Source organism: Lampris incognitus, chromosome 1 (assembly GCF_029633865.1).
Source record: "Lampris incognitus isolate fLamInc1 chromosome 1, fLamInc1.hap2, whole genome shotgun sequence".
In the NCBI taxonomy this organism is placed as follows: Eukaryota; Metazoa; Chordata; class Actinopteri; order Lampriformes; family Lampridae; genus Lampris; species Lampris incognitus.
Genome location: NC_079211.1, coordinates 102684013 through 102710816, shown reverse-complemented (window position 1 = coordinate 102710816; position 26804 = coordinate 102684013). Strand labels below are relative to the sequence as shown.

At 45.1% G+C, this 26804-nt stretch overlaps 2 protein-coding genes across 2 annotated transcripts in view; one reads left to right on the top strand and one right to left on the bottom strand.

The window, feature by feature from the left end:
* Window positions 1-18858, top strand: part of fbxw8 (F-box and WD repeat domain containing 8) — a 56415-nt gene extending 37557 nt beyond the window's left edge. The window contains exons 8-11 of the mRNA XM_056288290.1: window positions 9238-9365; window positions 11690-11863; window positions 15655-15771; window positions 18468-18858. Coding sequence (XP_056144265.1) covers window positions 9238-9365; window positions 11690-11863; window positions 15655-15771; window positions 18468-18633 — 585 coding nt within the window. The 3' untranslated portion in view covers window positions 18634-18858. The remainder of the gene's footprint in view (window positions 1-9237; window positions 9366-11689; window positions 11864-15654; window positions 15772-18467) is intronic.
* Window positions 18859-19036: 178 nt separating this feature from the next.
* Window positions 19037-26771, bottom strand: tesca (tescalcin a). The gene is made up of 8 exons (XM_056288303.1): window positions 26579-26771; window positions 24919-24988; window positions 23942-24022; window positions 23557-23696; window positions 21305-21366; window positions 20995-21102; window positions 20809-20856; window positions 19037-20688 (listed from the first exon to the last, which is right to left on the bottom strand). Exons 1-8 carry the CDS (start codon window positions 26637-26639, stop codon window positions 20596-20598), a joined length of 663 nt encoding a protein of 220 aa, XP_056144278.1. The 5' UTR covers window positions 26640-26771; the 3' UTR covers window positions 19037-20595.
* Between the last annotated feature and the right edge of the window lie 33 nt (window positions 26772-26804).

Below are 26804 nucleotides of genomic sequence, written 5' to 3'. Positions count from 1 at the left end.
AAGTGAAGGCATGTGAATACTTTCCGGATGCACTGTATGTTTTGTCTCATGCATGTGTCTAAATTATGTGTCAATGCCTACCAATTAATTATGCTTTGAGCATAAATTTGAATTAGGGTGGCGCTCTCATCCGCGGCCACTTGCAATGACTCGGGATGGCGTGGTGAAATGCCTTGCTCAAGGGCACTGGCAGGATTGGACACTTCGTGTATATCATAGATCATAAACGTACACCAGGTACCATGTCTGCCTGGTAACCGTTATCCTCACTATCACATGTATTATGATGACCTTGAGAGCCCAAAACAGACGATCGACCAGGTAGTCCTTGGCGGTATTTAGCGCCCACGAAATACCTCAGAGGGTGAGATTGCAGTTGGCAAGCATGACTTCAGGTAGTCTTGCAAAAAGAAAAAAGAAAAACGCAAGCTGAATTTACAATGAGACAAAGTTCATGGTCCACTATCCCAAATTATGCGAGGCATAATTTCTAGTTAGGTTATCAAGGCCACAAGCCCTCCTGGCTTTCACAGCATGTTGCCGAGCAGAACTTCCTTCTACAGTGATGGTTACAAAGGATAGACTGGACACCCCCACCCCCCACCCCCTCCTCAGCAGGGTACAGATGAATGGATGGGTGTACATGAAAAGAAATAAAGGATGTGCTCCGTCTACCGGCTCAGAGCTACTGATGGGTGGGAGCTTTTAACACGGCACACACACACACACACACACACACACCACACGCCCACTTCTACTAAGGGTCATTCGAGGAAACATAATAGTATGAATTATTCAGTTGTTTTAGTACAGTGAATTCAACAGGGTGTCGGTCGGTTTGTGCATGTGCATACGTGTGCACCTGAGAGGTGGAACACACAAGTTTGTGCTTGTGCGTGTGGCGTTGCTCAAGTTGTTTGAAAGGCTTGTACTTGTGCCAGACTGTTACAGTAATCCCCAGCCAGCAGCGAGGGACACAACCCACCCATGTACAGCCTGACGAGAGCCACTGTTGAATTTCTGCCTCAGAAAATGTTAGGCAACGTGAGTATTGGCGGGGGGGGGGGGGCAGTGACATGAAATAATAAAACCTGCAAAAACTGTATTAAAAGTAAGCTGTTTTCTGCATAACACAATTTATACTTTCCTTGCTTTCATATTTTAGTGATTAAGCTGATCCCCTTTTCTACAGCCACATAAAATGAGCGCAACAGTTGAGTAAACCTCGACTCTACATCAACAACATTATAGACAATATTGACCCCAAAATGCTCACGTAAGACAGGCGGCCTGGGTAGAGAATCAAGAAAATTTGATTAATTTGAAAAAAACTCAGTGAGTTAAGGAGTAGTGTGGGTTTGTGGTACAACCTGTAACTTTTCGTGTTTCTTGAAGTGCAATATGACTTGTACATGTCATCAGAAGCTGCTGAGTGGTTCAGATCGAAACAGAGTATAAGTCGTGAGCTTGGTCTACTGAGTGTTTTTTGTTATTGTTTGAAGGCTCTCCAAAGCCCCAGGTTTCTGGCCAGCTTTTCTTTCCAGTTTTTCACATCGCTGATCAGTCGGGATCAACATTCAGGTACAAACTGCATAATGCAACTGCATTGTTAGTGGGTTTGCTTGATTTTACTGCTTCTGTTATTATTACAATGCCAGGATAGAGGCCTACTACCCAGGAAACACTGCTTTAACATGGCAAATGTTTTCTAACCCTGTTTATCCACTCATTAGGTTTTATTCCCGCTTTTAGTAGCATCCTCCAGTTGTTCGAGACTTGCCATGTTGTCCGCATTACTGCTGCGTTTGCACAACGTGCACACAAGGATCATGTCATCCCTTCTCTTAATCTTTCTTAAACAACTCTTTTTTTGTGTTACTTTGTCAGTGAATGTTATGTGTCATGTGTTAATCTATTATATGTTGCTCGAATTCCTTTTATATTTGTGTTTTTCCTACTGGTTGTATCCTGATATCCCCCGCTGTGTTCAATCAGATTGTGGGTTTATCTAATGTAATTAAGTTTCCTTTATCAATCCCCTTGGGGGAATTCAGTTACTGCAAATGAACCCATCCTAGCTGTGATCTGTGTAGCTAGGAGCAGTGGGCTGCCGCCTTCATGCTGCGCCCGGGGACCAACTCCAGTTCTTTTCCCATTGCCTTGCTCAGGGGCACAGACAGGAGGATAAACCCTAACATGCATGTTTCATTTTGACGGTGGGGGAAACCGGAGCACCCGGAGAAAACCCACCGCAGACATGGGGAGAACATGCAAACTCCACACAGAGGACGACCTGGGATGAACCCCCCCCCCCAAGGTTGGACAACCCCGGGGTTCGAACCCATGACCATCTTGCTGTGAGTCGACAGCGCTAACCACTGTGCCACCATGCAGCCCATTCTAATCTAATCATTAGATTAAATTAGATTAGATCAAATTCCCCGAGCCATTTTTAACCTTTGTCCCAATGGGACATAGGTTATGGCTCGGGGCGTGATACCATCCCATTGTGGAGCCACGTGTGTCGGTGGCTCGAACCTGTCCCAACTCACAAGCATCTACAGCAACTTTAAGATTCACATGCTTGTAACTTCATAGAATGTCAGACCTAGAAACAGGGGTATTTCTAGCAGTTGACGAGGTCTGGGCCCCAGACCATCTGTGGCTAAGGATAGGGTAATTGGCCGGATACAATTGCGGAGAAAAAAAAAAGGGGGGGGGGAATAAAAAATAAATAAAATAAAAACTCAGCAGCATGATGACAGTAGGTTGAATATATAACCATTTAGGGAATATCAGATGTTTTTACTATCTAGCTTTTCTCCAGGTTGTGTTACCAAATCCCCAAGTAGCCTATATCCTTTAACTCATGTCATATATGTATACATGACAAATTACTATTACTTTAAGCATTGTTCCCCTAACATGCTTTTCATATTCACAAAACAATCTTATGAATTGTGCTGTATATAAGAATTTCAGGAATATTTCCAACTGCTTCGCTACATTAGTTAATAAAAACTGTGGTTCTACAATCTAGGGGCAGTACAGGGCTAGTGGGACTTTGGTTTATACCTTACCTTTTGCACGCCATGTGTCCATGCTAAAAGAGGGCTGCTGGGGCTGGTTGCACCAGTTAGACATAAAATGCGCCTTAAGCCCTACATAGAATTAATACCTGTTGCACCACCTAGGCGTAGTGCTACACCTGAGACTAAACCTTACACCTGGCCAAAGGTCGGTGTAAAGTGAAAAGCCTTGACTAGTTTACAAGGTGACAATAAAAACATGATACGATGGCACATCTAATATACAGTCATTCCAGGCCTGTAGATGCATATATAGTATATATATATATATATATATATATATATATATATATATATATATATACATACACACACACACACACACACACACACTGTGTTGTGTGTGTATGTGTGTGTGTGTGTGCACAAATGTGTGGGTGAGTGCATATGTGCACACACAAGTCTGCAGTTAGGTTGTTTGTCTGTTAATTTTATATAGGAAGGATCACTTGAATAGAAGTGCATCTCCACTGAGAGAACTTGTTTTTTTTCCTGCACTTGAGTTTTATTCATTTTGTTCTCTGTCTGTCTGTTTGTCTCTGTCTCTCTGTCTCGCTGTCTCTCTCTCTCTCTCTCTCTCTCTCTCTCTCTCTCTCTCTCTCTCTCTCTCTCTCTCTCTCTCTCTCTCTCTCTCTCTCTGTGTTTGTAGTCTCTATGGCTGCATGACAGCCAGCTGCCCCTTTCTAAATGTACAAAGAAAGCCCGTCACTGCAGAGGGGAACAGCTCACCATGAAATGATTTTTTTTTTGTGTGGCTTATCTCTTGAGGTGTTACTGTTCTCGAGGCGAGAACAATTTCCTTCATTGTTCTTTTCCCCCCAAATCTGAGCAAATCTGGACCAGGTGTGTAAAGCAAACCAGTCTGCTTGAGTGTTCTCATTCTGTCTTCCTCTCAGAATGAATTGTATACTCAGCATCTGCTCCTCTTCTTACTCCAAAACCAGCAAGAGTATGATGACATCTAGAAATCCTGTTGAATTTTGTATTGTGTTCTTTGTGCTACAAAATCATATTTGAACACTATCTGAATGCTCGAATGTGGGATTGAATCCCTTTAAATGGATCCGTGTGACTTCAGTGGCAGCCTTCTGTTTCAATGTGACAGCAGACCGGTGTATTGGTTACTATTGGCAGTAAAATATATTATATCTTGATGCAAAGTGAAGGCGTGTGTGTGTTTGCAGAACCGTTGCATGGACTCCAAAGTGTGCAACCGCACAGGGCAGTGTCCAGCATAATTTTTTTTCCCTGCTGGCCCACTTGGCCAATAGATGAGTTTTACTGGCCCCCTTGTCTTTTTGCTGGCCCGGCAGCCAAAAAATGAGAACAACTTTTTCCATAATTTTGGTTATTTATTCATTGTATAAAATACTCTACATCTGATTGTTTCCTCATTATGTGTCAAGTAAAATCAAACTGATTCTTATATACAACTGATTCGTTTTTGTAACATTTTAGCATTATTTTATAGCATTGGCCTTCATCGGTGATATATTGGGATCCCGTGTCCACTCTTTCGAGTGACCGTCTTTTCTTAAGCAGTGAAGGGCTGCTCACGGTGTGCTAGGCTGTGTTGATAAGCTTCTCCATCCTCTGGTTACTAAGTATTCACCCGTCTTGCCCAGATGTTGAGCAGACCTGATAACGAGTCGTCTGCCATCCGCTCGGCCAGAATACACTGCAAGCGGTTTCTGCTTTTGTCGTGTGTGTCGAGAGAACATTTTCGATAATTGTTAGTGCCTTTAAAAAACGAACCCACTTGATCGGTCTTTGCAGCGAATCTCTGGCACCACTTCCAGAGATGATGTGTCTGAGCAGGTGTGTAAAGCTAGCTGGTGCTGATGTGACTATGACCCTAGGCTACTTGTAATGACAATGACTGGTCTGAAAAATGGCGATATCGCACAGCCCTAGAAGGGTACCAGCAAGAGTTAAAGGGAAGGTTTACAAGATGGTTGTGAGACCAGCTATGTTATATGGTTTGGAGACAGTGGCACTGACGAAAAGACAGGAGGCGGAGCTGGAGGTGGCAGCGTTGAAGATGCTAAGATTTTCACTGGGAATGACAAAGAAGGACAGGATTAGGAATGATTATATTAGAGGGACCGCTCAAGTTGGATGGTTTGGAGACAAAGCAAGAGAGGCAAGATTGAGATGGCTTGGACATGTGTGGAGGAGAGATGCTGGGTATATTGGGAGAAGGATGCTGAATATGGAGCTGCCAGGAAAGAGGAAAAAAAGGAAGGCCAAAGAAGAGGTTTATGGATGTGGCGAGGGAGGACATGCAGGTGGCTGGTGTGATAGAGGAAGACGCAGAAGACAGGAAGAAATGGAAACGGATGATCTGCTGTGGCGACCCCTAACAGGAGCAGCCGAAAGTAGTAGTAGATTTAGTGTACTCGACTGTGCTTTTGCTGCTCTTGTCTGTAGAATCTCTCTGTACTGTTCGATATGATTCTTGTGTAGGCGATAAAAGAGGCTAGTGGTGTTTGAGTCTGTTGTGGGGACCGGTGTGCAGCATATTTTGCAAAGTACGGTTTTCTGGTCCACGTCAGCCTTTTTTTTTTTTTTTTTTTTTTTTATTTCTGATTTTTCCCTTTTTTCTCCCAATTTAGTGGCCAATTGATCCCTATTTTAATTCAAACACCCACCCTCGTATTGCATGCGTTCGCCAACTGCATCTCTCCGGCCGGCAGTCTCGAAGGAGACGCCTCCCCACTTTCGTGACAAGGCGAATCCAAGCCGAACCACTGTTTTCCCGACACACACAGAGATGCATTCACATGACGAACACAAGCCGACTCCGCCCCCCTCCCGAAGACAGCGTTGCCAATGATTGCTGCTTCATCGAGTCCGGCCATAGTCGGATCTGACGAGACCGGGGCGCGAACCCCAGTCTCCAGTGGGCAACTGCATCGACACCAAGCCGATGCTTAGACCGCTACGCCACCGCCACGTCAGCCTTTTCATACCCAAACCACATCCACACGATAGAAGTAGCCCCTCTTTTAGGTACAAGCTCCTCGTTTTGTCCTGGCTGGTCAGTGTTCTTCTTTTTGGAATTACCCTGTTCTGCATTACGTCCACTGTCCTCCATGTTTGTATTGCCTTCATGCAAATTTCCTGCATGCGTGCGGGCTGTGCAGAGAGCGGAAAGGGTCGTCCAAATGATGAAAAATATTGCTGTAAAGAGTGTGATTTGCGATACAACGAAATGAATGATAAAGCTTAATATGAAACGATAGACATTTCTATCGTCACGCGACGTATATTGTCATATTGCACAGCCCTAGCTGAGATGTGCATGATGAGGGTGTATTATTCTACTTGTTAAAAATGTATTGCACTGAGATTACACATGCAGTATAGCTAGAATAGCTGTGTGCAGGATAGCTAGAATAGCTGTGTGCAGTATAGCTAGAATAGCTGTGTGCGGTAGAACTAGAATAGCTGTGTGCGGTAGAACTAGAATAGCTATATGCGTGTGACCTCGATTCAGGTGCATCCATGTCAATGAGCAGGGCCTCGCATGTCAAGTTTGCACAGGACCCCACCGTGATGGCCCTGTATACCAGCTATTTGATCAGTGGGCTTTCAGGCGTGAAAGAGTATTGAGAGACCACACCAGTCCTCTTGCTATATATGCAGATGGAGAACTTATTAAGAGAATTTGTTTCAGCCGGGCTGTATTGTTCGAATTAACTGACGAGTTATCACCGCAATTGCAACTTGTAACAGATAGGACTGGAGCGCTGTGAAGGTCTTTCCATGTTTACTTCATTTAGTCGACTGTCCAACTCCCTAATCTCCACCCTCTGTTTCATTGACTGTTGCTGTAATCATCTTCCAGATGTCTTGTTTTTTCTTATTAGTTTTGTTTGCATACTAAAATATGCATACTTACTGTATAGTTAAAGGATTTTTTTTTCTTGTTTCACAAGCTCAGTAATTTAATTTTCGTTTCTTCGACTCAGCAGTCATTTTTTTGGCACCAGTAAACGTAAGTTTGTGAATGGCGTGGCAACTATCACTGCGGTAGAATGTGTGGACGTGGACGTGCATCGTTTACGCTGGGCATAGCTGCGCCTAGTCGTCGTTTTAGATGGTGCAATAGGTGTAAATATTTATCTCAAGCCCGGCATAAGCCTCAAACCTAATTTTTTTACGTCCAGCTGGTAAAACTGACCCCAGATGGACTGACGGAGCTTGTATACAAGAAGACGTTACTCAGCTCAGTCTATGCCCTCAGTCTCTCTACATCCACAAACAGGCAGCAGCAAGAGTTGGGGGAGTCCGGGAAATAAATTATTTACATTTCATGATGATTGAGCACTCAGGATCTGTGTTGAGGATGTGTGCCAGCTCGTCCAGAGACAAGACCAGGAAGACACTGGGCCTGGATGGCGTGTCACCCTCCTGTCTTAAAGTCTGTGCTGACCAGCTAGCCCTCATTTTCACTCTAATCTTCAACTGATCACTACAGCTATGTGAGGTTCCCTCCTGCTTCAAAAGCTCCACTATCATCCCAGTCTCCAAGACACCCCATATCACAGGATTAAATGACTACAGGCCCATTGCCCTAATGTCTGTGGTCATGAAATCCTTTGAGAGACTGGTATTGGCCCACCTGAAGGAAATCACAGGCCCCCTACTCGACCCCCTGCAGTTTGCCTACCGAGCAAACAGATCAGTGGATTTGTGGACTTCAGCTCAGCGTTCAACATCATTGTCCCAGATATCCTCCCCTCCAAACTCACCTGGCTCACTGTACCAGCCCCCATCTGACAGTGGATTAAAAACATCCTGACAGACAGGAGGCAGGTGAGGCTGGGGAAAATCACATTCAGCACCCGGACAATCAGCACTGGCGCACCCCAGGGATGTGTGCTCTCCCCTCTACTCTTCTCCCTGTACACAAATGACTGCACCTCAGGTGACCCGTCTATTAAACTCCTGAAGTTTGCGGACGACACAACCATCATTGGCCTTATCCGGGATGGTGACGAATCCGCATATGGATGGGAGGTTGATCAGCTGGCTCTCTGGTGCGGCCATAACAGCCTGGAGCTGAATATGCTCAAAACAGTGGAGATGAAAGTGGATGTCAGGAGGACCCCCCCCCCCAACACTGCCCCCTCGCTATACTCAACAGCACAATGTCTATGGTAAAAACCTACAGATTTGTGAGTTCCACAATCTCCCAGTACCTAAGGTGGGCATCCAACATTGACATAATCATCAAAAAGGCCTAGCAGAGAATGAAGTTTCTTGGCCAGCTCAAGAAATTCAACCTCCCCCAGGAACTGTTGATTCAGTTCTACACTGCAATAATCCAGTCTGTCTCCATCACTGTCTGGTTTGGTTCAGCCACCAAACAGGACCGGGACAGACTACAATGGACAGTTAGGTCTGCAGAGAAAATCCTTGGTTCCAACCTGCCCTCCATTCAGGACTTTTACACCTCCAGACTCAGGAAACGGGCAGGTAACAATCACTGCAGACCCATCACACCCTGGTCACAACCTGTTCCAACTCCTCCCCTCTGGTAGGCGCTACAGAGCACTGTACCCCAAAACAACCAGACATAAAAACAGTTTCTTTCCACAGGCTGTCATTCAAATGAATGCTTAACACTGTATATAAATCCAACCATTTTGTATATACTATACTGTACATTGTACGTATACTGGTACGCTCTGTCATGTCCATCTACCTCAGCATGTATGTAAGTAGCCTGCTAACATCTATTTCAGCATCTCTGATATATTCTCTGCACAATTGCACTTTATCATCTCTTATTTCACCTGTATAAATTAATCTTTGTGTATATATATCTGAAGATTGTTGTGTTGTAGTGTTGAGGCAAATTTGTAATTTGTGATAGTGGGCTACACAAATAAAATTGATTTGACTTGACTTGACTTGTAGTGTTATTATTCTGTGTTAAGTACACTGAGAGCCACGAAACCGGAGTCAAATTCCATGTATGTCTAAACCTACATGGCCAATAAACATGATTCTGATTCTGACTGTAGATTTTTTTCCTCTGTCAGAAAGATTCGGGGCTCGGTTAAAGCCCCAGAAGCCCGATGTTGATGACGCCGACGCTTAAAAGTATACTGTGTGTGTCTGTCCTCACGGTTTTCAGATCCAGGTATATGGCCTCGAGACGGGCCAGTCGGCAGTGTGTGTGGGCAACTCGCCGGGGGACTTCACATGCCTCAACCTCACAGACAGTCTCCCCCACCTGCTGGTGTGTGGAAACAAAGACAGGCGGTAGGACACACACACACACACACACACACACACACACACACACACACACACACACACACACACACACACACACACACACACACACAACGCACTATAAATAATCAGAAATACTCACATACACTTGGATAAACACACCAGGTGGTTAAACCCCCTCCCCCACGCACACACATACACACACGAACTCCAGATTTTGTCCCCCCCACAGTCACCAATGGCTCCCCCTGGTTGAAATCTAGCCAGGAGCTTTAGTCGACAGCAAGCTTGTTAGGAAACCTTCCTCCATACACAATGACACCTAACAAGGGATGCTGGAGAGCTTGCAAGAGAGAACAGGTGTGTAGAGAGTCTGTGAGAGGAAGAGACGCTATTCAGTGTGCAGGTTATTCACACCTTGGTTTCTCCTCTCAGTCGCTCTCTCTCTCTCTTTCTCTTTCTCCCTGGTTCACCTTGGAAAACAAAGCCTCTGAAAGCCCTGTGAAAGGAGGAGGCAGTACCAAGTGCTTTGTTTTTGCCACCATCGCTTGAGTGGAAAAGTTGTACATGCAGGTGTGTGCGCCTTGTGTGTTTGTGTATCGGAGAGGGAGAGAGGACAGAGTTAGCCAGAGGTGTGAATAAAAATTTTTTTTTTAAAAAAACAAACTCGCAAACTTTTCACTTGCTGCCAATGAGCCTCCTAAAAACTGCCCTTCCAAGCGTCGCAAAAGCGCACAACACTGACGGCTCCAGCGTGTTCCAGGGCGACACCGCTGTGCGGTGGGGCCACAATGGCAACAAGGGAGAGTGAGGGGTTGTTTACACCTGGTACTGACAGGCGTTGTGGGGGATCTGGTCACAAGTGGACAGGCCTAAGTACAGGTGTGAATGCACCCAGTGCGTCCTCAGAGCGTCCTGAGATCTGATCGCCCAGGCCACATTCGGAGGTGGTCTGGGACGCATTTGTCCACATCACATTTGAACTGTAAAGGCACGTGTGTCCCAAAGCCTCCTCTGGGTTTAGTTTTTTTTTTTAACCTGGTCTGTAACTTCTGACACACATAAACCCACAACAGCAGATGAGCCCCCGCCCGCTTGCACATACAAGTTCAACTCCAGGTTCTAGTTCGTTTATCCACCGCGGTGCAGAGCCCAACCCTGTCAAACCCGCTGGAGTAATGAAATAATCTGAGCCTGAACCGACATGATGGGGTCGAGCCTGACAGGCTACATCGAAGGTTTCATTGCAACATCCTGTGGACATATCTATCTATGTATATATATATATATAGATTGATTTTATATTTCTAGCAGTTTAGATCAATTTAGCTTTCATCCCACCTCACAAAGCACATAGTAAAACACGTCAGTGCAGGGTCCATAGTACGGTAGTTCAACTTTAAATCAGATATCACATACTACTACTCACTGTGGTCATTAAAGATCCCATGACCCTTATGCAAAGAGTAGGGGGTCCCCCAGTTTCCTGGCAAAATTCCCAACCTGGTTCTCTCGGTCTGGCCACCTAATCATCCCCCTGTTTAATTGGCTCAATGATTCCTCCCTCTCCACCTCAAGCTGATGCGTGGTGAGCGTTCTGGTGCAAAATAGCTGCCGTGCATCACCCAGATGTGTTCTACACATTGGTAGAGGTTGAAGTGAGTTACCCCCTTCAATGTGAAGCGCTTCAGGTGTCCAGATATAGCGCTATATAAATGCAGTCCATTATTAATAATGAGAACCACACCATTTAAAAGCTGTCAGAGGGTTTTAAGCATTTTCCAAGTTTGGTGTTGTCACCGACTGTGTGGGCTTGAATGATTAGGTGGATGTCTTAAGACCATGATGAATAAACCGAATGCAAGAACATTCTAGGCTGAACATCTGTTTGGAGTTTAATTTTTCAGTGAACTCTTGACTCGAGGACATTGCTCTTTGTAGCGCCTCCTTAAAAAAAGAAAGAGACAGAATGGTGTCCTTGTGTCTGGAAATGAATGTACTCGTTCATGTATTTGCTGTGGCTGCTGCATAGTGTGAGTTTTACGCTGCAGTGACCAGGACGTAAACAGGAAGTGTGTGGTTGAGGGAAAGAAACAGGTGCTGCACCACACTGTTAACTATCTGTCTATCTGACTGTCTAGAGAGGCATGGATGGATATAACAACAGTGGCAAAGTTGCAAAAATAGTAACTTTCCCTAGAAAGCACCGTAACTCTTAAACTTCAACCTCTGATGTACAGACGATGACAAGACACTATGTTTCCCTTGTGTCTTACCATCTTTCAAATCCAAAGGAAGAATTTCTCATTGTGATGTTTAACACCTACCCCTCTCTGTTCGTTGGTTCACAGGGTGAGGGTGTTCGATCTACGCAGCGGCTCCTCTGTGGCGTCCCTGTACGCCCACCACCTGGGCGTGACCTCAGTGCAGGCAGATGATTGGAAGATCGTGAGCGGCGGTGGTGAGGGGCTGGTCTGTGTGTGGGAGATGAGGATGGGGGCCAAGCTGTGGGAGATGCACAACAGGTGAGAGACGGAAGCTCCCCCCCATCCCCTAGCCCTGATGTTGATTACAAACCGAGGTCGACCCCGACCCCAACTTGACTATTTCCTGGACTACAAGTCGCACCGGAGTATAAGTCGCTCTCAGCAAAAAAACACATTGTTGCGAGGAAAAAAAAAACATTGCTTCAGTGTATAAGTCGCATTTATATGGTGTTACAATATTTTTGAGTCACAAGATTAAACAGTGCCATGTAGTGGCCTTAGTTTAAATTGCAGTATATTCGCCAGACAAAATTACATTGTTTAATTCGCTTTGGAATATAAATCACAGGACCAGCCAGACGAGTACAAAAAAAAGCGACTTGTAGTCAGGAAAATACAGTACCCTAGCCTGGGTCAAAATCTCACCCTGAAACTACTCATCAATACACATCCGTACATGAATACATACACGCACTTAGCTGTGACCCGTACCATAATTTCCAGACACAGTATGAAATTTTTAACAATTGACTAGTTTAATTAGAAAATGTACTCTCTCACAAAAATATTTGTTAACCGCCTCATTTCTTGCATTGCACATGCCACCTACACACATTGTCTCAGTGGAGAAAATGACCTGCTCCTGAAACATAAGCAGTGTCAAGTTTGCATTGCAAATAGGGGAACCATACCACACATTTTAGCTAGAGTGCTGTAAAAACATGTCTGCCTGAGTACAGTGACTGTCCTTTTTATTCTGACTCATTTGTTCTTTTCTTCTGTGGAGAAGAAGGATACTGGGAACAATTTCAAAGAATGAGGGCGATGTGCAGAACTGTAGCAACCACAGAGGTATAAATCAGCCACAGCATGAAGATATGGGGAAGAGTACTAGAAGCTAGGTTAAGAGGAGAGTTGATGATTAGAGAGCAGCAGTATGGTTTCATGCCATGACAGAGCACCACAGATGTGATGTTTGCTTTGAAAATGTTGATGGAGAAGTATACATTGTGGAGGTAGGATTACATTAAGGATCGACTCTGAGCCCTTTCTTGTTTGCAGTGCTGATGGACAGGTTGACGGACAAGATCAGGCAGGAGTCTTAGTGGACTATGATGTTCATGGATGACATTGTGATCTGTAGCAAGAGTAGGGTGTAGGTTGAGGAGAGCCTGGGGAGGTGGAGGTATGCACTGGAGAGAAGAGGAACAAAAGTTAGTAGGAGCAAGATGGAGTACATATGCGTGAATGAGAGGGAGGACAGTGGAATGGTGAAGATGCAAGGAGTAGAGGTGACGGAGGTGTATGAGTTTAAATACTTGGGGTCAACTGTACAAAGTAACGGGGCGTGCAGAAGAGAGGTGAAGAAGAGAGTGCAGGCAGAGTGGAGAACAGTGTTTGGAGGGATTTGCGACAGAAGGGTACCAGCAAGAGTTAAAGGGGAGGTTTACAAGATGGTTGTGAGACCAGCTATGTTATATGGTTTGGAGACAGTGGCACTGACGAAAAGACAGGAGATGGAGCTGGAGGTGGCAGAGATGCTAAGATTTTCATTGGGAGTGATGAAGGACGGGATTAGGAACAAGTATATTAGAGGGACAGCTCAGGTTGGATGGTTTGGAGACAAAGCAAGAGAGGTAAGATTGAGATGGTTTGGACATGTGTGGAGGAGAGATGCTGGGTATATTGGGAGAAGGATGCTGAATATGGAGCTGCCAGGGAAGAGGAGAAGAGGAAGGCCAAAGAGGAGGTTTATAGATGTGGTGAGGGAGGACATGCAGGGGGCTGGTGTGACAGAGGAAGATGCAGAAGACAGGAAGAGATGGAAACCGATGATCCACTATGGCGACCCCTAACGAGAGCAGCCAAAAGTAGTAGTAGTATATGTTGTTCTTTTGCTTGGTCAAAAATGTGATACTTGACATTAAATAGTTGGTTGCTTATTAGGTGGGTGGTTAGTCACTACAGTCATTGTTTAATGGCCACCTACCACTACAGTGGCATAATGTAATTAATGTTACGATTGTTGTCAACATTTGTATGCGGAATTTTTTTCACCTCGGCACATGGCGCTCGCACACACCCGCTCTTATACCTCACACACACCCCGCTCTCTCATACAAGACTCAGCGTTTTCGGTTTTTATTTTTCAAAGCCATCCAACATGCCGAATATCGCCACAAGAGGACAAGAGGACACTGTTACATAACCTCGTATGAACAGGAACAACTTTTGGATCCGTGGAAACATAAAATCCGGGTGAAAATCAGTTTAAACCGATCTGCTCCTTTTAAAAAATCTGGGTATTTTTCGATGAAAACTGGTAAAAACCGAAAACGCTGAGCCTTGCTTATGTATAAGTAAAGGCCTGTCTTATTTCTTTCCTCATTTGTAACTTGATCTCATGTAAAGTGCATTGCATTGTATTCTTATGCAAGACATTCTATAGCAGTAAAGTTAGCGTATTATTTTAATTGATTGTCTGGACTTGTGTAAGGATATTCACCCCATTTGAAAATATAGTAAAGATATCAGTATCAGTGAAGCATACCAAGATGGTTGTGTGACATTGCTGTTTGAATCATGTATTATCTTAAGGAATATGAGATATGTCACACGAAACAACTTTTACGGGTGATAAAAATAACATTTGTTACAGCATATCGCCTGTCACTTACACCTAAAAGCACCGCCATACTGACTCACACCCTGGTTACATCCCGTATTGACTACTGTAATTCTATCCTCTTTGGTCTTCCCCTCAAATATCTTCATAAACTTCAGCTGGTTCAGAATTCAGCTGCCCGTATCATCAGCAGAACTTCTTACATAGATCATATCACTCCTGTTCTTCAGCAACTCCATTGGCTCCCTGTTATATACCGTATTGACTTCAAGATCCTGCTCCTCACCTTTAAGGCCCTTAATAACCTAGCTCCTTCGTATCTTTCTGAACTCCTTCATATCCACATGCCCTCCCGCGCTCTCAGATCCTCTTCTGCTCTCCAACTTACTACACCATCGGCCCCCTTGACTACCATGGGGTCTGGAGCATTCAGTCATTCTGCCCCCTGCCTATGGAACTCTCTCCCACAAGACATTCACAACATTGACTCTCTTTCAACTTCCAAATCCCATCTCAAAATGTACCTTTTCAAACTGGCATATTCAGTCTGATCCACGCTTCATTGAGTGTTGTGCAGATGTTGATTTTATACTTATCTGTTGTGTTAACTTTTTATTGTCTACTCTGCTTGTTTTGATTTTATGCTGTCTGATACAGTGCTGCTTGTTTTTTATTGTGTTCTGTAAGGTGTCCTTGAGGGCTCTGAAAGGCACCCACAAATAAAATGTATTGTCATTATTGTTATATAATAAGTACAAGAAATATCATTTTACTCTCAAAACAGAAAAGAGACTAGTGAAAATCAATTAAGATTATTATTTTAATTATTTTAATTATTATTATATTATATATTATTAATTAAATCTTAAACTTATTAATTTATTGAAAAATTAGCAATTACTGTCTATTAATTCAGAACTAGCATCTATTTTTTTGGAGCTTTTGTGACTTTTGTAAATCTAATCTGCTAAACATTAAGCTGTTTCTCACTATGTGACTATAGAGCCCTCTGTGACTGTGATCTACAGCTGTACAATTAAAATTCTGTCTGGCAGAATAGTGACTAGTCTGCAGAAAGAAGTACCAGTTTTTTTGTGACTGAGTACGAGATGGAATGGCTCGTACTACATAGACTCCATTTAATACTGGCCTCTGAAGTTAATTTAAATGTTATTTTTTCACGTCTGTCTTGTCTTGTTTGCAGGCATCCTGTCAGGCATGTGCGTTTCAACACAAGCACCCTGGTGACCGCCAACATCCCAGATGAGAAGTCTCCTCGGGGGGCCTGCATCACCGATGATGACCTCACGGCTCACCGCAGGTCTTTCATCCATCAATTACTCTTTCTCTCTCTCCCTGCCAGCCACAAACACTTATTCCCCGACACGCTGGTTGTAGACAATGTCATCTCGGTGTCAGAAACAACTCAGTGGGCCGATTGTTTCCTTGTGCCTTGACAAGCGTGACTGATGTACTACAAGGTTTCTAGCTGCGTTCTGAGTAGTCCTGAGATAGTAGGTGTGTTTCCACCAAGCTTTCTTCCTGCCAGTTTTGAGGTTGCAAATTAAAAAAGCAGAGCGAAAATGCCAACTTTTGAAAAAAAATCCTAATTTTTGCACACAAAAACATGATGTGCGTTTGATGCGGAAAATTCACTGCGTCAATAAAAAGATTGTGCAATGGAAACACAAATTTAGAAATTTCTCCAGTGGCAATCAGAATCAACTTTATCGGCCAAGCGTGCCTATCTATGCACACAAGGAATTTGACTCCGGTAAACAGAAGCTTCTAGCACTTGCAGACATCACTTGCACAAAAAAAAGAAAATGAGAAAAGGGCAAAGAAAAAAGAGAAAAAAAAACAGAAGAAATAAATGGAACAACAGGACATTGGAGGCAAGCATGTAGTATGCACAACAGGTAGGTTGCTACTATAGAGTTTTGTTATGGTTGAGTAATCAACCTATGCCCATGTATTATACCATATTGCTTAGATACTATATTACCCATACACTATACCATATACCATACCACAACTCCTCAACATATCATGCCCATATAAAATGCTATGTACTCCCACTATGTTACACTATATTAGCTTGTGTACCAGAAGTATACACTATATATCCACCTTACAACTACATACAATATTATATACCTATGTTACAACCACAGCAATGAATGCAATAATTTGTAACCCGTATACAGCAGCTGTATGTGTATATACATTTTTATTGCACATCAGGTTTAAAGAGGTAGTTCACATCGTAGATATGTAGGTGAGACATCTTGACCGGAGGGGGGCTACTTATAAAGTGTCATATTTACACAATGAGTGTTCATTATTGAACCATACTGTTAAGTGTTCATGAGAGAGATGGACTGTGGGGGAAAAAATACTGTCCTTATGTCCGGTGGTTTTGGTGCCCATTGCTCTGTTGCGCTTGCCAGAGGGTAGGAGGTCAAACAGACTGTGACCTGGGTGTGGGGGTCTGTGCTGATTCTGCCCACCCGTTTCCAGGCTCTGCAGGGTGGGCAGGGGAGCGCCAGTGATTTTTTTTTTCCTGTTCCCGTCCTGTTTTGTTGCTGCTCCAAACTAGACTGTGATGGATGTGCACAGGGCAGATTCAGTGACTGCGGTGTAGAACTGGCTTAACAGTTCCTGTGGCAGACCAAATTTCATCAATTTTCACAGAAAAAACATCCTCTGCTGGGTCTTTTTGAGGATGGAGTTGATATGGGTCTCCCACTTCAGGTCTTTGGGAATGGTAGTTCCCAGAAACTTGAAGGTCTCCACGGTTGACACGGGGCTGTTGGATATTATGAGAGGGAGCAGTTTTGAGGAGTGTGTGGTAAAGTCCATTGTCATCTCCACAGTCTGGAGCATGTTCATCTCCAAGTTGTTCTGACTGCACCAGAGCACCAGCCGCTCAACCTCCTGCCCATATGCAGACTCGTCGCCATCTTGTTCATCCTATTCAACCCACCTGTATGATTTTATTTTTGATGTTTTCTTGTCATGCACATGGACTCCCATAAACAGGGAGATGTGTGACTTTTCTAAAGTTTACTCCAAGTATGCTTAAAGGATAGATTAACTTTTATTTTCTTTTTTTTTTTAACTAGCTCTCATTAAAATGTTGTCGGGCATCATTTAGAAACATACAGACAGAAACTGAAGACTTCAGTGCTGAGAAACTAAAACTGTTGCCGAGTCTTCTCACTGGCTTTTAGCACAGTCCTATGGGGCATTAGTTCAAGCCTTCAAAAACCATATCTCGGAGCATCTGGGTAGCGTGGCGGTCTATTCCGTTGCGTACCAACATGGGGATCGCTGGTTCAAATCCCCGTGTTGCCTCCGACTTGGTCGGGCGTCCCTACAGACACAATTGGCTGTGTCTGTGGGTGGGAAGCCGGATGTGGGTATGTGTCCTGCTTGCTTCACTAGAGCGCCTCCTCTGGTCGGTCAGGGCACCTGTTCGGGGGTGGGGACTGGGGGGAATAGCGCGTGATCATCCCACGTGCTATGTGCCCTTGGTGAAACTCCTCACTGTCAGGTGAAAAGAAGCAGCTGGCGATTCCACATTTATCAGATGAGGCATGTGGTAGTCTGCAGTGCCTCCCTGGATCGGCGGAGGGGGTGTAGCAGAGATGGGGACGGCTCAGAAGAGTGGGGTAATTGGCCAAGTACAGTTGGGGCGAAAAAAATCCTCCCTCCCCCCAAAAAAATATTTAAATTTGTATATTCTATTAAGTAAAACCTATTTAGCATGTGTAACCCAATCCTTTACCAGGATTTCCAAACTTCAGTTGCCAAAGATCAGTTTATAGGGCGGCATCAAATGCATTACTTGACACTTTCAGGAAGGACCTTGCAATACCAGTACAGCTTTCTGCTCAGTGAATGACTTTACTCACATGTCTGTCCTTACTGTAGATTTCCCCACTAAGGGGCAGAAGTTAAGCAGCGTTCACCTTTGCCCTTACTGTCGACGTGAATGTTTCCTAATCATTCCAGGCACAGGGGGGTGATCTGCCACTATGACTTCTCCGAGGACGCCACCTCGCAGGACCACATTCTCCCCATCTGCCGCTCCAGCTACGACGAGTCTTACGGTTACAACTACAACATCAGCCTGGCAGTGCCTTACGACACGCTGTCTGGCTCACACCCCGCCCACTGACACGCGGCACCCCCACCGCCCAGCTCTGTGTGTGTGTGTGTGTGTGTGTGTGTGTTAGTGTTTGTATGTGAGTGTGTAGGTGTAAATGGACAGTAGAGCTTGTATAAGAGCTCCAGTTGCAGGTAGTTTTTCCTGCCAAATTGTTACCCTCACCACTCTCATCCCTTTTCTTTCATCCTCCTAGTTTAAAATGAAAAGATTATTATATCTTTATTAGATTTGTAATCTATCATCGTTGTATATACTTCTTTAAATCTCTAATTGTCACTCCCTATTTTTTTTCTTTTAATACAAAAAGTTACGGTATACTTAGGTATCTGGTTTTAAACCTGTACAGTTGGGCACAACACATGCAAGATGAAGAATGGATGATGTAATTTCTCCATTTGCCTCACATTCATGATTTTCATTTGAGGCGCCTGGGTAGCATAGCGGTCTATTCCATTGCCTACCAACACGGGGGTCGGCGGTTCGAGTCCCTGTGTTGCCTCCGGCTTGGTCGGGCGTCTCTACAGACGCAATTGGCCGTGTCTGCGGGTGGGAAGCCGGATGTGAAGAGTAGGGTAATTGGCCGATTACAATTGGGGAGAAGGGGATTTTCATTTGATTCTGCAACAGAATTAAACAACAGAAAATGAACTTGAATCACTGTTTCTGTTTAATAACTCCCAACAATTCAAACAACAGAAACAAGAGTTGCTGCCTTAAAGAAGAGGAAGATTCATGAATAGGTGCTGCATACTCTCCATTAAAAAAGTTTTATTTTAGCACCACGTTAAAAAAGGTGTCATGTTTGAGTCGGAGACCTGCGTAAGACAAAGATATTGATTTCACATTGCAAATCCATTGACTGTCTGGGTCCTCTAATGCTCTCATTGTGTCTTTAGCATTTGTGGGCCATAAGAGATGAACCGTGCCACACAACATGACTGACATGACTGTTCATAACTGGCCATGCCTTTAAGCAAGAGGGAGACGACAGCTTCATGGTACAGTACTGGGTGGTATCATTTCATGGAGTTACATGGAGGTGACTGCCAGGAATAAAGGAAAATATACAGAGGTAGTAGTATGTAAGCACGGCCAGAGTTTGGTTAGTGTTGGATCATGTTACGGAAGATTTTTTTGACAGTATTGCCACGTCTAAATGAACAGTTGTGTATGAGAATAAATTTAATGAAAAAATTACAAGAAAAACACAGCAAACCCAAAAAGGTATGGCCTTTTGAAATTATGCCTTTTGATTGCAAAGAACTTAATTTTCCCTTAAATGTTTGAATGTTTCACCCAGGACCTATGAAAACCTTAAAAACCTGTGGGCATTAGCAAGACTTTTCCCCCTGCCCCCCCCACCTTATTTCTCCCCAATTGTATTTGGCCAATTACCCTACTCTTCCGAGCTGTCCCTGTCGCTGCTCCACCCCCTCTGCCAATCCAGGGAGGGCTGCAGACTACCACATGCCTCCCCTGATACATGTGGAGTCACCAGCCGCTTCTTTTCACCTGACAGTGAGGAATTTCGCCAGGGGGACGTAGCGCGTGGAAGGATCACGCTATTCCCCCCAGTTCCCCCTCTCCCAGAGGAGGCATGAGTGCAGCGACCAGGACACATACCCACATCCGGCTTCCTGCCCGCAGACACGGCCAATTGTGTCTGTAGGGACGCCCGACCAAGCCGAAGGTAACACGGGGATTCGAACAGGTGATCCCCATGTTAGTAGGCAACGGAATAGACCGCTACGCTACCCAGATGCCCAGAAAGACTTTTTAAAGTAGCCAAAAGAAAATTAACCGGTCCTTGTTGGCATTATTTTGCCATCATAAGGCCACCTCTGGATTTCTCTGTATGAAAATATCTATGATTCAAATATCAAAAATCATTTGGATTTATTCCAAAGGAAGGCTGGTGGGGTTCTTCTGAAAACAGCACCGACAAAAAGCATCTAAAGGAGCAAGATTCCTTTAAGACGATCCTTTTCCACATCTCATTGTTGGGGTGTCCACATCCAAGAAGCGGATGTGCATCCTTGACTCCATCTCAAGGCCTTTTAAAATCTGAAAGGTGGGAAGAAGATGCACGGTGATTGTGACAATATCACCCTATCAGCTAAAAAGACTTGTTTGGATGGGCACTTCAGGTAGTTAACAGTTTCATTAACTTGGGGTTGTCCATACCTGTACAAAATGCTCAAACGTAATCCCTTCATAGAACTCGTCTGGCTCCTGAAATGACGGAGAAGTGACACATGAACCCACGAGTATTTACTGCGTTAACTTGAAAACCTGTCAATGTGAATGAATGCATTATATGTGAATGGACGTATTGATTATAACGGGCCGAGACAGTAATCACTCTATTACCATATAAGGTACGTTCGTGCTCGCCACTTCCAACATGGCAGCGTCTGCGATGGCTTTCGCAGACTCTTGGCCCATTGATCCGCTTTTGGACAAAAGCTCCTCTACTACCTAGAAAGAGAACAACATGGCCGTCTTTTGAAAATAAAGTCAAATTGACGGAGGACGACCTGGGATGACCCCCAAGGTTGGCCAGCCCCAGGGTTCGAGCCCAGGACCTTCTTGCTGTGAGGCGACAGCGCTAACTACTGGGCCACTGTGCCGCCCAACTTCCAACGTTAACTTGCCTTGGTGCCTTTGCAGGTGGTCTTACCTTCCTGTACTCCTCCAATGTGATGGTGCCATCATTGTCGGTGTCATGCATGTTGAACAAGACTGAAAAAGAAGCACCACGAAAACACACTTATCAATTATGGACTTCAACTGCTCTCTAGACCAACGGAATTAGGATCGTGGTTGGAGTCTATCCCAGCATGCACTGGGCAGAGAAACACCCTGGACAGATCGCTTAGACTCTCATTTATACTTATGGCCTAATAGAGTCCCCAATTCACCAGACTTAGTATCTTTAGACTGTGACGCGAAACACCTAGAAAGTTGAGGAGAACCTTCTAGCTTCACACAGAATGGCTGAGATCAAACCAAGGACCCTCTTTCTGTGAGGCAGCAGTGCCCACCACAAAGTGTCTTTGGTGCCTTAATATCCGATCTAGTTAATAAGGAACATTCCTACCATAATTAGGGGGGAATAAAGTACTCAGGATGTCACTAATGGACTTTTCTTCATCACTAGAATGAAGGAGGAAGTTTTGATTAGAGGAATGTTTGCTCTCAGACGCAAAGATAAGTTAATGGGATAGGGATAGGCTATACAGTCTCCAGACCGCACAAATGCTAAATGTTACAACGAAAAAAGGAAATGAAACTTCCTGAAAACGCCAGCGCCCTCGCTGACAGTGACATGTCATTGATACTAGTGATTCAGTGAGTCACACTGCATACTTAAAGTTTAGCGGATTTAATTGAAATTGGGAGACGCTAGACATGCCCCTTATTTCCCTCTTGAGCAGTGTCCATTGACATTTTGACAATGCTGCGCAAGTGGTTTTTGAATGTATGGTACTGTCATATTGTGAGATAACGACAAAATAAGTGAATGTCATTTTAAGTGTCAGATGGACATCCTGGGGGCTTTTCTTTGCCCGTCATTAATCCTCTGTGAAAGAATACAGTATTCATTATTGGGAAAGATGAGAGACCCGAGTAGATTAATTTCAAACTATCCATTTCATCTGAAATAAAATCTGAATCAGTTAAAATCTCAAAACATGGAACAGTGAACATGACAACATTGAGATACTGGGCGAACATTAGCAAGTGCTAGCTACATTTTAAAATAAAAACACTGCAGAAGTATTCGCCCCCTCACTTCTGACTAAGAGCCTCAGGAATGTGCAAGGTGATTGGCTGATAAGAAGCGGGTACAGGGAAAAATTTCTGTGTCCATTTACAGCATCTAGGACGGCCACAGAGGCCCAGATATTTTTCTCAATGCTTCTACTTTATTTGATGGCTGTCGGGATGTAGAAAGAGTTCAGCCAATTATTATGAACTGTTGTGAACTGAAATCGCTGATAGCCACTTTAAATGTGGAAGAATTAAATGTTTATGAAGCCCACTGGGGCTACCCCAAGAGAGAGGCTAAAGGAACTGAGGTTAATAATATGATTGCTGTCTATTTTGTGGCAAAATGCCAAGGCCCCGAAGCCCACAGACGAGATGTTAAACTGTGCTGCAGTTTGCGTTTGGTGACGAGTCCATGGTGCTTTGCACAGTAGGGGCAGTCATGCTACCTCTCTGGCCACGTGCCCTGCCAAGCCTTGAATTCCTCCTCGCTTCTCTATTGTGATAGCTGATCTGTGGTGAGCATTATGGTGCCAGTTCCCAAAAATGCATCACCTAGTTCGACAAGACCCATTGACAAAGTAAGACACCACCGTTACCAGCTCTTTCACCATAATTTAGAGCTGAGCAAGGTGGTCTTCTCCACCGAATGAGTTTATTTGAATGACATGGGACAAAGGTTTCTGGTGGGACTCAAGCCCAGGCCAGCAGGTGAACACATGGGTCCAGAGACGTGAATCTTAACCACAGCTCATGTGGAAGCATAATTACAATACCGCTCCTCTTCCTCCTCCTCCTCCTCCTCCTGAGTGGTTTCCACTGTCACCTCACAGAGGGAGGGTACTGGGTTTGATTATAACCCTGCTGTGTGGCATTTTCATGTTCTCCCCCTGTGGTTTGTGTGGTTGTGCTGCAGGTACCCTAGTTTCTTCCCACAGTCCAAAGATATGCATGATAGATGAATTGCAGGCTCTAGATTGTCCATAGATATCCATGTTGCATGAGTGATTAACTTCGCAGGCTATGTGATGGACTGTCAGCTTGTCTGGGGCACTTCTGTGGCATATGCCCAGTGCTTGCTTGCCCTCACGGTTGATCTTGATTAAGCCGGCATAGACAAGGAATGATAATGATATTAATTATAGGGTGCAGTTATCTCACAATGAAGCTTCTGTCTTCTCATCGCCTCCCTTTCTTCCTCCTTCATGTTCATGGTGGGCGGTTGGAAGTGGGACATGACCATGAGGAACTGCTCAAAGCCAATCTCGTTGAAAGAGCCCACCTCATCCTGACGCTGGTTTCTGGGTCGGAGACAAAATAAAAATCCAGTATTGAGCTACTATGAGTGTACAGTACGTGATTCAAGTGGGCTTGTGAGAAAACTCGGCGAGAGGGACCGTTCCATGAACAAGCTGAAACTTTCACCAATCCAACATCTCAAAAAATAATCGATAGCCCCCTTCTTTTTTTCAGAAACAAGTTCAAAATAATATAACTACTGCATTTGCATTGATGGCCCGAAGCCCCGCTGAAATACTTCACCCACCTTTTATCAAAGAAGGCTTCAATAATCTCTGTTCTTATAGGGTTTTTAGCCAGGGCTGGGATGTTCTCCAGGTTGTCTCTGCTGCGGGGCAACAACAGAAGCTCCATTAGGGTCAAGGTTTCACAGCAACTGCAAACTGTCCACCAATCAAACCACAGCATTGTTATCTTTATTTGGCTTTGTGTTGGTAACTTGTTTGGATTTCATTTGTGGGAAGTGACTACGACAAGCACTCTTTTAAATTGCTTTATAATGCCTAGGTGTGAGTTAACTTGCCCCATTGCCCCATGAGAACTCAGTAGCTTTTACTATGAGTTAAGTGAACACTAGACTGCCAGGAGAAACACCCGCTGCACTTTCTTTGAATATGATCGCCCTGTTTCTTTTTAAAGAAATGGAATCCGTCACTGTCCAAAGACAGTGTGAATGATGACTCTGTGTGTGTGTGTGTGTGTGTGTGTGTGTGTGTGTGTGTGTGTGTGTGTGAGAGAGAGAGAGAGAGGGCATGTGTTTTTTGTATGTCTTTTTGTTTGTGTGTGTGTCCTATGTGTCTGTGTATTTATCTTTGCATGTATTAGCAGCACATGGGCCCATGCATGGCTGCACGAGCATGAGTTTGGCCTATTGTTTGTATCACTGTGTGTGTGTGTGTATTTTTTTGCATGTGTTTGTTTGTGCGTGTGTCCTATGTGTCTGTGTATTTATCTTTGCATGCATTAGCAGCATATGGGCCCACGCATGGCTCCACGAGCACAAGTTTGGCCTATTGTTTGTATCACTGTGTGTGTGCGTGCGTGTGCGCGCGCGCGTGCTGGACTCTGTAGTCGGAGCATTAAAAATACCTGTATCGGTAAACACGGACGTGTTGGATCATATTTATCTGAATCAGCCAACGTCAGTTTATTGCCATTAGATCCACACAACGTGTTGTGGGTAGCTGGCTATGAAACGCGGTGTGTTGTGGTTGTGCGTGGTACCTTATCGTGTCTTCATTCCCGCTGAGTTGCTTGAACCTTTTGTGAAGGTTGCTAATTTGCTCGCAAGAAACTGTAAACAACAACAACAACAGGGTGTCACCACAACAGCTGGAACAACTGTAGGCTGGTGTGTCTACAGTCACAGTCCTGCTGTCCATCAGCGATGCTTAACGTCAGTACGTTATAACGATGTGAAACGGGAGCAACCGCTTCACGGATCCCGTTTTTTCTGGTGTCGTCTGGATCAAACGGATCGGGCAGATTGGTATGAAAAGGCTTATCAGCCTGATTGTAGAACAAATATGTGGTGTAACTGCATGCGTCTGCCCCCGTCAACCATTAACTCGCGCAGTAGATAAGTCGTAATAAAAAGTGTAGACGCACAACGGCATCGCGCGTGCACTGGCACATCTCCGCCTCTGCGCGTTTTTATTTTCAGCTTTAACGTTTCTCCGCCTGCCTCCATCGTGGAGGTTTACAGCAAAAAGGCGGCAAATGAGTACAGAGAAGAGGGAGGGGGAAACCCCGCGTCAAAACACGTGTTGGTGCTCCATAAGTTTATAGCGGGGAAGCGGATAAGGGCTCGCGAAACACCGGCTAGTACGTGGCGTCCGCCGACGCACGGTGTAGTTCAAAGTGCGCTTCTCGTGCGTGGTTGTGAGGACGCGTGCGCGCGCGCCGCAGGCTTGCGGCAAAGCGCAAGAAGAAAGGGGAAGCAAGGGGAAAGCTGCGATCGCGTGATCAGAAAACAATTAGCCGAATGCAGAAACGTCCCCGTGTCGCGGCCACGGGCGCTTCGCGTGGGCGTGTCAGCGGAACCAGATTTCGTCAGGAAACAAATCTCCAATCGGCGGCAGATAGAGGAGAGCAGGGTGGGCTGTCCGCCGTAAAGGGACCGGGTCAGAGCCACACCTAGAGAGATACCGAAGATAGCTGACCATGTCGTAAGAGCCACAGGCTGACCCACTCCTTACTGGTCCCGGTCGGTGCTCTGCAGGTTACGATGGGGGACTTCAGCCCGCTGACTCCACCTGCTGCTCCCACCGACTTTCAGCTCCACCTGACTCCCAACTTGGCTCTGCGCGGACCGTTTGTGCGCACGTTTCTTCACTTTCCCGGCCGGGCGGGGAGCGAGGTCTGTAAAGTCAGACCCGTCTCAAGACCCCGATCGTTTGGTCAAAACCACAAGGGTAACACAAACGCTGCCCTTTATAAAAACGCACCTCGAAGCAATCGTCCTTGCACATGGGTTGGTGGTCTCCGGCTGCCACAGAAAAGTGACGTCGGCGTGAACTGGAGCCAAATGAACTTGGTGTATACCCATCTGGTTTAGCTGCATTTCGCGATTCCAGTGGCAACTGGTGTCACTGAGTTGCTGTAGTGATTCAGGTGAACGATAATCGGCTGCCCGGAGCCGCCGGCAGAGGCCGCGGGGGAAGTTTGGTTTGAAGCCGTGTCCGTGTTCAACAAGTCGGACCAGACATTGGCGTGTACATTCACCCGCATTGTGTTTGTGGAGGAAATCTGCGGCGCGTTTCTTTTGGTTGTGGCCGTTTTGGGACGTGCGTCCACAGACACACCGACCGCAACACAAGTAAAAAAAAAAGAAAAAAGAGACAATATCAGTCATAACAGTATTGTCTAAACATGGTGTACTTACATCCCGTCCGGTCCGCCAGGTCTTGAAAGGCGTGCTGCGAGTGACTCTGCGACGCTCCCATCGCTGCCGTGCGTCCGTGCCGCTCCGACAATAACCACCGTGTAAACGCGCGCGCGCGACAGTGCGTTGACTCCAACCCACTGACAGCCTATATTAACCCGGGCAGCAAACATGAGGAAGTCATATGGCTGCGGTCTACTGGACCCGGAGTTAGAGACACGTCCCA